This window comes from Arachis duranensis, chromosome 6 (genome assembly GCF_000817695.3).
Source record: "Arachis duranensis cultivar V14167 chromosome 6, aradu.V14167.gnm2.J7QH, whole genome shotgun sequence".
Classification (NCBI taxonomy): Eukaryota; Viridiplantae; Streptophyta; class Magnoliopsida; order Fabales; family Fabaceae; genus Arachis; species Arachis duranensis.
The window spans coordinates 32059978-32072082 of NC_029777.3; the positions used below are offsets into that span (position 1 = coordinate 32059978).

The 12105-nt window shown below is 30.6% G+C and overlaps 2 protein-coding genes across 2 annotated transcripts; both read right to left on the bottom strand.

Annotated features, from left to right (window-relative positions):
* Positions 1 to 6081: 6081 nt before the first annotated feature.
* On the bottom strand, positions 6082 to 6438 carry LOC127748454 (uncharacterized). Its single transcript, XM_052263004.1, has one exon. It carries the CDS (start codon positions 6436 to 6438, stop codon positions 6082 to 6084), a length of 357 nt encoding a protein of 118 aa, XP_052118964.1.
* A 16-nt stretch (positions 6439 to 6454) lies between these two features.
* Positions 6455 to 8387, bottom strand: LOC127748455 (uncharacterized). The gene is made up of 3 exons (XM_052263005.1): positions 8255 to 8387; positions 7651 to 7671; positions 6455 to 7560 (listed from the first exon to the last, which is right to left on the bottom strand). The coding sequence occupies exons 1-3, from the start codon at positions 8385 to 8387 to the stop codon at positions 6455 to 6457; spliced, it is 1260 nt and encodes a 419-aa protein (XP_052118965.1).
* Positions 8388 to 12105: the final 3718 nt, after the last annotated feature.

The window sequence follows — 12105 nt, forward strand, 5'->3', positions numbered from 1 at the left end:
GCCCTTCTTTTCTTAATTTGCTTTCCAATTTTACAATTACTTCAATCACATTATTCCATAGATTAAAGAGTAACAAATTCTTCTAACGAAATTGGTTCCATTGATAAGCGAATTAGATTCACTAAACAAGTTTTAAATTCGAGACCAAACGTATATAATTATTTTTGTTGAAAGATTCACCCATTATAGTCAAATACACGACTGTAATCTAATCTAAATTATTCCGAACAAAGCTTCTACTACCGGACAAACAAACAAAATATTAATAAATTCAATATAATTGCTATTTACATTAATCTGAAAAAAATACAACTCTTATACAAACTCACTTTTTTAATTGTAAAATATTAAGAAGTTATCAAAATTAAATTTATTATTTTTGGTTATCAATTCAATTTTTTTAGTTTAATTATTTTAATTTAATAATTTAATAATATATTTTATCTCATATTTTTAAATATTAATAATTAATTAATAACAAAAAATAATAAATTTTTATAATTCTCTAAAATTTTTTTAGTATTAATTTTTAAATCTAAAATTCTCATTTTGGATTAAGGTTTTTTTAAAAAGACAAAATTTGAACTTCATTTTAAAAGACTAAAATAATGTTTTAATTAATTTTAAATAGATTGAAATACTCTTTTTAAGGTCAAAGTTGTTAATTTTTGTAGAAATTATTTTATTATTAAAAATTTACAGAATAATTTTTTTTTAATTAACTTCTAAGTTTTAAGTTTTATAATCAAGTAATCGAGAATTCAATAATAAAAATTTAGAATCACAAACTTATACAAAAATTTAAATCATCAATAATAAAGAATTTGAATCACGAAAAATTTTAACAAAAACCTTTCGATCAAGTATTCACAACAAGAACTCAAAATCCAAAAATAAAAAATTCAGTATCCAAAACCAAAAAATTCAAAAAAAAATCAAGCAAAAAAAATTTTAAACTCAACATCCAAACTAAATTCAAAATTACATAAAAAATAACCTAATTCAAAGTACAATCCCAACTCAAAATCTAGTACAAAAACTCAGCTCAAAAGTCAAAATCTTAGAAATTAAAACTGAAGTCATTAACCACTTTTGGCTACGCTTTTAAAGCGTGGCAAGAAAAAAGGGTGTCGATAGGCCTTTTTCTTATAGTGAGCAGTGGATTACCAAAGACACGGCGAAGAAAGAACGATGGTGACAGAATGAGCTTGGAAGAGAATCAATTTGCGACAACAAGGCCCTGAGCAGAGATTCCACAATGAGGCTCCAGGTAGAGATTCACGGAGGAGAGGACGTGCTTGAAGAGGATTGAGCAACCGTTTACGATTGACAAAAACAGGATTAACGAGCAACCGTTCGAGACCGAGCAGCCATACATTTGCGACGGCGACGCCAAAACCTTCTAGACCTTTACGTGATGTAGAGGAGAAGATGATTGAGGAGAAGAGCAACCATTCGTGATGAGAGCTCTCAGACCTACCAAAGACGACGACGACACCTTTTGTCATTGCCGGTGGCAATGGCACTCTCTACCCGACGAGGACAGAGACGACGAACTGAAACATGTTTTAGCGTGGGGTTTGGGAATTTGTGAGAGAAAAAATGGGAGGGAGGTGTTCTGTTCTAGTGTTGTCTTTGTTTTTTTTTTTAAAAAAATCAAAACGGCGAGCAAATCGAGATGTCACAAAATCGATACGGTTCAATCGATTCAGTTGTTTACTATCGATTTGACTAACTTTTAAATTAATTTTTTGCAAAACGATTTTATACATCAATCGGACTAATCAAAAAACCAATTTTTCATTAATCCAGTCGAACCAATTGATCTAATCCAATTTTTAAAATAATGCAATATACATAATTTTTTATTGAAAAAAGACACACTGTTCAAAGTGTATATATAGAGAGATATATATATATATATATATTATTTAAAGATATAATTTTAATATACAAATGGTATACAATGATATATATGATATATATGTGTGTTTGTTTAATTATATTATTTTAATATTATATAATTAATTATACATATAAAATTATTTTTCATTTATTAGTATACTAAAATTAATTTTTTATTAAAAATTTTAAAAATTAAATTTAAATTAATTTTTTTTCAAGCATACGTAAATAATAAGATGTTTTTACTTTTTTAGTTTGATTATTTTATATCAGATGATCTTATGAATGACCGAATACTTAAAAGAAACATTTAAAATTAAATTTTATCTTTTTTCATGCACCTTTACAACTATAATCCAAATGTTCAAATTATATATATATTGATTATTACATATCAGGTGATTTCTTATATGAATGACCAAAAACTAAAAAAAAGTTTAAAATCAAATTTTAACTTATTTGTTTTCATGCAGCTTTAACAATAAACTAACCTAAGTCTAGTACNTTTACATATCAAATTAATAAAAGATAAATAATTTGATTTATCTAATGAAAAAAATATATAATTAATAAAAAAATTTATTGATATTAGATTATTAATAATATGATAGTAATGTTATCATATCAATAAAATTTAAAATAAATTTAAAAGTGATTCAAATTCAATAGATTAAATGCTATAAATAAACCGAATAGTAATTCTCTATTTTTAATAATAGACCCGTTGATTTCTTAGTTTATTATATTATTGTTCTAAGTTTATATATAATTATATTGATCTTAGTAAAATGTGCTTTAGATGTACATAGTTCTAATTTAATGCTAGAAAAAAAAATATTTGTACTTAAGTCTAACAAAAAAAACACTCGTACATGTGTTGTCATATTTCTTTTTTTGCCTTTTTTGATTACATAAATTTTTGTTAAAGAGCACAAAAATTTAATGATAGAACACATAAATTTTTAGACAGCACAGAAATTTTTGCACATAGCAAAAATTTTATCAATATAGCATAAAAATGTACGTTTACACATAGCACAACAACTTTTATCCATAGTACATAAATTGTCGCGAATGTAATTTATTGTTTTGGTGAGTCAATGTTTTGAACATGTAGTCCTTAAAAAATTTTCGTGCTGTGAATATAAAATTTCTGTATTTATAAAATTTTTTTTATATTATACACTAAAATTTTTGTGCTATATGTATATTGTTAGTTGGGTGTCAATATTTTAGATATGTAGTCCTTTAAAAAATTATGATGTGCACCAAAATTTTCGTGCTGTGTATTTTATTGGTTGGGTGACAATATTCTAAATATGTGGTCATTTAAAAATTTATGTGTTGAGCATCAAAATTTTTTGTACTGTACATCAAAATTTCTATACTGTGAAACTATTTTTATCCTCTAATTTTTTAAACATATAAGAGAAGAAGAAAATGAATAAGACAATCATGATAATAATGATAACGAAGGAGGATGAGAAGGAAAAAGAAGGAGGAGAATAAATCAAATAAAAGAAGAAGAAGATGATAACATTGAAGAAGAACAAGAGAGGAAGAAGAAGAAGTCAATGGCGAAGATGATGACAACATTGTTTAATAAAAAGAAAGAAGAAGATGACAACAATGATAATAAAGGAGGAGGAGGAAGAAGAAGAAGCCCACTGTAACTTGGTTAAATATTTGATTTAAAAAAGTTTGAATATCTAATTTTATTGAAAGTTAAACACCATTAGTTAAGTTACTTTTTACTGGTATTGAAAAATGAAAACACATTACACTATGACAGATAATATTTCATATTTTAATAGACCTTCTATTTATTTGATGAGATAATTAAAAGATTATTTATAATTAAAATCTTCACAACTTATCAATGGATATAACTATTTTAGTATAAATAATTTATACGTCTGGACATGGGTGTTTTTATTTGAATATTTTGTTTGGACTATTGAGTTTATATTCTTAATGTCCTATATTGACAGGAAGAATTGAAACTTTAACATGAATTCATGAACACACATTTTGGCTAATTTAATTCGCTATAGTGATAAACAAGTGACTCTTTTTATTATGCAAGAGAGATTGATTAGATTAGCGCATTTTTTATAGGTTATAATATATTTAGTTACGCAGTGTTCTTGATTACCTCTACATCCAGAAAATTTGGGGGAGATATATACATATATAAAGTGAAAAAGTGTGGTCTTAATGAGTTGATGTTACGGCAGGAGTTTGAATTTAGTTGTGAGGGGGGATTGAGAAACAAAGAGAAGGCCAATTACGCTATCAAATCATAGTGTGTAATAAATGATTTGAGGACCCATTAAGAATAAAGCTTTCATGTGAGTGCCTCTCAAGTAAAAGCTATTTAGTCTAGTCACAACCCCCAAAAAAAAATAGTAGTAGTTTAGTAGGATAATTATTGTTACAAAGTTATGTTAAATAGCCTTGTTTGTTTTCCTTTGTGGAACATGAACCCTGTTTCTCCTGCATGTATACCAAACCTTATTGACTTGTGTGTTGATGTATTTATGTAATAAGTCCCACCATACACATGTGATGCTGCTTAATTTGACCCCCAAAACAAAGTATTCCACTCGTTAACACAATTCAATGTGATGTGATTTGTGAATGAGACAGGGTATGCACCCCCCTTCATCTTATTAAAATATTTGATTACCTTTTTAGGCTTAATCATATAAAAGTAGTACTCGGCGTTCTTCAAGTAACGGATGGGAACTTATATGAACAAAATATTCAAAGGAAAAGGACACAAGTCACTAAAGTGTTTCTTGACAAAATGCTGCATGTAGATCTTTATCATTTCATGAAGTCATGTTAAGATTAAAAAAACCAAAAACATGATGTTCATCTTAGAAAGAATGTTTCTTAATTAAGCATCTTATAATTTGGTCAACTTATAATCACTATATTAGGTTCGAAGAGAATAGCTTTTACTGAGAATTTTTTTTCCCTTTTGGGTCAGGTCCTGAACAATGTTTTGAAACAATCCAATTATTATTATATTTTTGGACAGTAACAATCCAATTATTTGTCATTATGAAAAAGACGTTGTATTGAATGGGCCAAAATTTGAATTATTAAAACCATATGATGTTGCGAAATAAAATAAACCCAACCATTACATGAGAGTTGAGACTCCAGCTTATATCCGAGTCCAAACGAATTTAGAAGACAAGCATCCTTGCTTTCAAAAATAATTAGAAAAAAGAGTAGAGTTAGTACTCAAGCCGGTAAGGATTAAGATTCTCTAAATTTTGAATTTTATCTTAAAGGATAATAAAGTATAATTTTTTATTATTTATTTATAAGTAGGACTAAAAAATAATATGAGAGAAAAATTATTTAAAGATGAAAGATCACACTTTATCCTTTAAAGTAAAAATTTAAAATTTAAAAGATCCAAATTTGACCCGTAAAATTGCACTCATAATTTTTAAATGAAAATAATTCTATTAAATAAAAAATTTTACCTATAACTCATATAAATAACTTTAAATTGGTCTCTAAAATTGGCATCCATAATTTATATTAGCCATGTGGAGCTTTGCATGATACTATCTAAGAGTTGGAATTCGGATAGGAGAATAGATTCGCTTTGAAAGTATGATAAATCTAATACTTATGGGTGTGTGTGGTTGGAGAAATATTAGAGTATTTTTAGAAATATTTAGATAAAAATATCTTATTTTCATGTTTATTTCAAAGTTTAAAAATATATTTTTAGATAAACTAGTATATGAGCCATGCTTAACACGGAAAAATTTATAAAAGTAAAAAAAAAATTATATGCTTCGATATTTAAAATAAAAATACAAAATAATTATTATTTTAAGAAATTTATAAAATTATTATCAAAATCAAAGTTTAACTTAAAAAGTGAGTAATAATTATTTTATATTTTTAAGGTAAAATAATTTTCTACTGATACAGAATTTAAAATAAAATTAAAATATTTATATTAGAATACTTTTTTTAGAGACTTCTCTATAAATAACATTGATGGTTAAATTTGCAGACATTCCTACATGATTCATAAGTAAAATTTTTAAACCTATCTTACTCTTAATTCTTGAAAGTGCCATATAGTTGGCCATGTGTAAAAACTGATTTGGGCAAGTACAATCCAACATGAGATAAAATTTGTCACTGAGACTTATTAATTGTCATGGCAAACGATACTATTATGGAAAACTGTCTTCGTTGGAATCTAACTGGGACGGTTTCATTTGTTGGTACCATATTCATTCTTGAAATCAAAGCAATATGACCAACATTGTTACCTGTTAAGACTTCACATTCTATGACATAATTTTCAAGCTTCCTAACTTGTAGCCTTGTACCATTATAAAGACCACTGGATTGGTCAATATTTCTCAGTAACATCACCAGAACATCAACTTTGAGTATAAATTTATATGGAGGCAAACCAGTGCAATTTATGCTATTCAGTAATTCAGGACCATAGAGATCTAGTTGACTCTCCATATTCCCTTCATCCATACGAATAAAATCCGAACTAAGATATAATTTTTTTCCCTCCAGGAATGATAGCCATCAGATGGTTGTTGATCTCTTCAACGATGTCTAGCGTGGGAGCCAGTATAGTTCTTGCTTTGAAAAAATCCTTTGAGGACATGTTTTCTAAAATATTTTGATAAGAAAAATGAACCAACTCATCAAATGACTGGTCCAAAGAAGGAATAACAATATCTCCTGAAAGACATATTTCAGATTCACCATCCATATTGTCACCTATTACACCATCACCAACTTTCAATAACCACTCACCAAATCGCTCTGTCTCATCTTGATCTGAAGCAGTCGTCCCTATAGAGAGTCTCATATTTTTTGTTAGTTTGAGCACCTGACAAAACTTCCAAAAGTAAGACGAATTCATGGTTGAATGAACGATATCTTGCCTCGATTCTCGTGGAATGACAGGAAGAATTTGTCTAAAGTCTCTACCTAGTACAATCACTTTTTCTCTAAAGGACAAATCTTTGCTATATGTTAGAGAACACCTCATTATATCACCCAAACATTTATCAAGTGCTTCATAACAGTACCTACTAACCATTGGAGCCTCATCCCAAATTATAAGTTTGGCTTTCAATAGCAACATTGCTTGAGAGAAACCAGGTTTGATGTTACATACAGAATCCTCAGTTATATTCAGCGGTATTTTGAACCTTGAGTATGCCGTTCTTCCATTGGGAAGAAGTAAAGATGCAATACTACTCGAAGCAACGTTTAACACTATATCACCCCTTGAGCGAATCTCAGCAGACATAAGGTTCCAAAGAAATGTTTTTTCAGTACCCGCATGACCATATACAAAGAAAAAACCCCCTTCATCACAATACACAGCTGTAACAATTTTATCGAATTCATATCTCTGCTCAGGTGTTGCGTTGGCTAATATGTCTGAGGCATTTTTCTTTAAATAATCCCTGTTAAAGTTTAGCTCTTCCCTAATAACCCTTTCGGTTAACAAAGAACTATCAACTTTAGTTGCTAAAGGCATAGGAGGATAGTCTTTTAAGGTTTTACCATAGGAATGTAAGATATTGTCTATATCCACTAAGCACAACTGCTTAATCTCATCATCTGACATTGTTAACTCTGCATATTATACGATACTGTAAAAATTCAATCAAACTAAAAATGAACAATAAGAAAGAACTTTTATCATTGCAATTAATATAAACTCACCCTTCATGTCATCACGGCTCTCTGTCGATACAAAATATCATCTAAGAGTTCATACCAACATCTATCCCAGACATGTTTTGGTCTTGAGATATTGTTGGATGTTAGTAGAATGACAAATAACTTCCTAACATATGATCCTGAGGCCCATGAGCTTGCTTCCTTAATTGCATCAATGAATTTTTTGTCATTTTGCAAGAGTCTAAGGGCAAAGCATGCATCTCTATACGTAGCATAAATTGTTCCTCCTACTGTTTTTATATCACAAAAACTCATACATCCTCTTTGAGTATTCAAGAGAAGTCATTGGTAATATTCTTCGGTATTTGCTGCAAAAAACTTGGTTAAAATCTCACTTTTAAGTTGTTAAATGGATTAAGGTACGCTATTTTAATTATTATAGCTACACATCCGCATAAGAATAATTTTTTTAAAAAATATAGAAAAATAAAAAATTGTATAATCTACAGATTATAACTGTTGAAAGTTATTTGAACATTTATTTTTTAGTATAGATAAATCGAATAAAATGGACGTGTGGTACAGGCTGTTAAGATTTTAAATTTAAATCATTAAAGATCAAAATTGAATATAAACTCGTCATTACCTGCAGGTACATAAGTCAACCTTCCAATTGCGAAGCCTTTCTTTTGAGAAAACCACTTTGAAGAATCGTCCTTCCAAACAAACTTGGTTGGAAACTCAGCATAAGTCAGACTTCGAGCATAGGGATAAGACATGTTCGCTGTCATCCATCCCAAAAATATGGACTTATGAGATACATCCCAAAAATATGGACTTATGAGATATTACTTTTTCGACGATATCATTCACATTAGAAGTTTCACCATAAACCACAAGTTGCTCATCCTCTGGAATGGAAGTCTAATCACAAATGGTTCTTTCTTTTGGATTTCGTATCCAAATAGACGCCAGACTGCCTCACATGCCGAAATGTACCTACAATCGTAGTAATTCCTAATTTTTTCAACAACTTGTGTGGCTTCTGACGGATCACCAGCATTGTATAGAGTAGCTGTGACGCGGTCATTACCCTTGTGTACATACTTAAACAGATACTTAATAGAACTTGTTTGGCATGTGTATTCCACATTTATGTGGCACCCGAACTTGAGCAACAATTCTGGATTATACGAAACAATGAACTTATTGTCTAGTACACATTCCCTTTTCTTCACTATTCAACCATTATCAGTACGCCTATATTTGAAAAATCCGGCTTCATCAATGAGTGTTCGCTGTCTAAACTCTTTAGGATAGAACTTTGAACAGGATCCATTCTTCATGCAAGGTGAATTCTTGTTGTACGGACCACATGGACCATGTACCATATAATTTTGAAAAGCTCCATGTAGATTTGGTCTTTCATTTTCATCAGAAATCTCAGTTGTTATATGTTTGTCTATGTCATCTGGTGTTTGTGGCTTGAACTCATTACTCATGAATAAAAGGATATGTGCATGCGAAAGCCCTTTCTTTTGAAACTCTACAGTTCAAACGTCTGAAAATTGAAAAAGACAAATGAGCAAAGCATTATAACATAAGATTTTAATAAAGCATTGCATAAACACAGACTTACATCCTAAAATTTTGCCAAAATTTTTTCCCTCTTTTAGGTCATCAATCAAACCATCAAACTTGATCTTGAAAACTCGACATAATATATCAGGAGGACGGTCTTCTGCCTTCAATCCAATGGGAGTCACTTCTCTTTTTATCTCATCCAATTCAGGGTTACAGGTCATGGTGATAAAATAGCTAGGATATCCTGCATATCTGTAAATTACAAATGCATCTTTACAATTATTCATCATATACCTAGGTCCACCGGTAAAAGTACTGGGAAGAATGATTATTTTGCTAAGCCTTACAGCATCTACATCCCCGTTTATAAGACTTTCATGCACACATTTGTATTTATCAACCCTCAACTGTGGTTGTTTACACTTAAAGAATTTTAACCTCTCTAATTCTACCTGTTGAGTTAAGAAATTAACTAAATTAATTAGTGATGACAAACATTATTTTTGGGTAAAATAAATAATTGTAAATCATGTTGCTTGTATGCGAAGTTTGTATTCGTAGGTTTTGATGAATGACAAACCAAACAAACGACATGAAAGACAAACCAACAAACAACTTGAATGAACAAGCATGATTGAAAGATCTGTTGCATCGATGCAAAGATGTTTTCATCGATGCAACCTAGCTGAAAATTCAAATTTCAGCATCAAAGGCACATTTGCATCGATGCAAAGTGTTATGCATCGATGCAAATGATTCAAAAACATAAAAAACGGCTAGTTTTGACATAAATGCTCCATCCCATTAATTCCCCAACGTTTCTAAGGTTTGGGGAATCTATAAATGGATGGATTGAAGCCTTTTTTCACAAGTTTTGATTTTAGAAAACTATCTTGTTCATATTATTTCATCCTACACATTTTTAAGTAATATAATACACAATTTGAGAGAGTAATATCAATTGGTTCAATAGTGCTAAACTTGTAATCACACACTCTTCTAGAGAGCACTCATTTCATCTCAACAATTCTTTGAGAATTGTTTTCTTGTACACCTTGTAAATTGGAGTGTGATCTCCAAGGTTGAGTCAAGAGTTATAAACACTATAGTCGGTGAGGATACCAAAGAGGTATACTAAGTACTCAAGGCAAATCTTAGAGAAGGTATCTCTAAGTGGAGTGGGTTAGTATACGAGTGGTGATCATATACCGTGAGGTGTTAGAAACTAAGGACTCGGATTGTAAAAGGTTTTGCGCGAGCACCTTGAAGCTTGGCAATAGTGGAACTTCTCAATTGCGATTGAGAAAGAAAGTGGACGTAGGACAAGGATTGTGCCGAACCACTCTAAATAGCGTTTGCATCTCTCCAAACTCATCTCTTCAATATTATTGTCTTTTACCTTTAAGCAAATAAATTGTGATCGTAAAGTAGCTTCGTAAGTACTTAAGGAGTGGCTTAAGTCCGATTGGTGAAAAGCTTGATCAATTTATTTGAGTTGGTGTCTATTGGAAAGTAAAAGCTCCTTATAAATGCTTAGCAATTGAGTTAAGCTCTTGGAAAAATACTAGTACAATAACGCTTTTGTATATTGTCTTTAAATTTCTCAAAAAGATTCATTGTTGTTGCATTACTCAATTCACCCCCCTCTTGAGTAATTGTGCATAGGTTCTACAATAATTAGTGTTGAGTGTTAATAATGATATGTTACTAATTATTTATTAAACAATGCAGGTCAAGACTTTGTCTAGCAGCCCAAAATGGAATAAAAATAAAACATCAAGGCTAATGGGCTGATTAGTCAAGTGGAGCCCAAAAGAAACAAAGCCAAAGAAACCAACGGGCTGAATATGAAGAAAGCAAACCTAAGCCCAAAATGCTTACCCAAGTTGATCCTACCAAGCTTCTCATACAAAATTGAAGTCTTCACTCTACTTATTGCTTCGGTCAGCAACAAAATATTAGAAAGAGAGCTGTATTCCTCCTGCTACTTTAATCAGAGAAGAAAGAAAGAGAAAGCTTAATCACAAAGCAAAGATCTAATCACCCATCAAGTTGAGTTAGAAATTAAAAGGTGATTTATTTCCATTTGAATGCAACTTACTTTCTTCACTTCATCTCAAATCTTCTGGCTTACCATTTTTGGATAAATGGAAAAAGTGTTCTCTGATCTTCACTGCTGTGCATCTACGGTCATATATGTGTCTTGGGAACCAAGTTGTTTTTCAATGGCCAAGATCTGGGATTACCATTGAAAATGTTTGTTTATACTGCTCAAATGTCTTCGGTCAAGCAAAAAGGAGACAGCTTGGAAATCCCTAATTTGGGACAAATGAAGAAAGCAATCTCTGTTCACCACTACTGTACATCAATGGTCAAAATTGTTTCTTGGGGACCAAGAAGTATTTCAAGGGTTCAGATTGGGCTTCACTATTGAAAATAATTTTCTTTGCTTCCCTGAGGCTTTCGATCATGAAAGAAGGTCAGACTCAAACTTCTAATTTGGGAATTAACTGGGAAAAAGGTGATGTGGTGTGTGAGTAAAGCACATAGATCAAGGTGTTGACCTTGGAAGAAGAACCAAGCAACATGCAATGAGATAAAAGAGGTTTGCTGTTCATTCAGAAACCAAGGAGAGAAAACCAGAGAGTGAGAACAGTGTTCTGTAAAGAAGTTCCTCTACTTGGATAATGCTTACTTTCAAAGAAGCATTCGGCCAATACTGAAGAACTGCATCTGAGGTTTGCGAATCTGGTTTTGCACATAGCAAAGAGGCTACTGATGAAGTCAATCTCCTTCATGTTTTACTAATTGTAATGTACTTTTCAATGTTTATCAATCTGTAATTTCTGTGAGAAAAGGCATTGTGAAAAAGACTCAAGTAAAAGCCATGAGTGGAAAAAGGCTGAGTGAAAC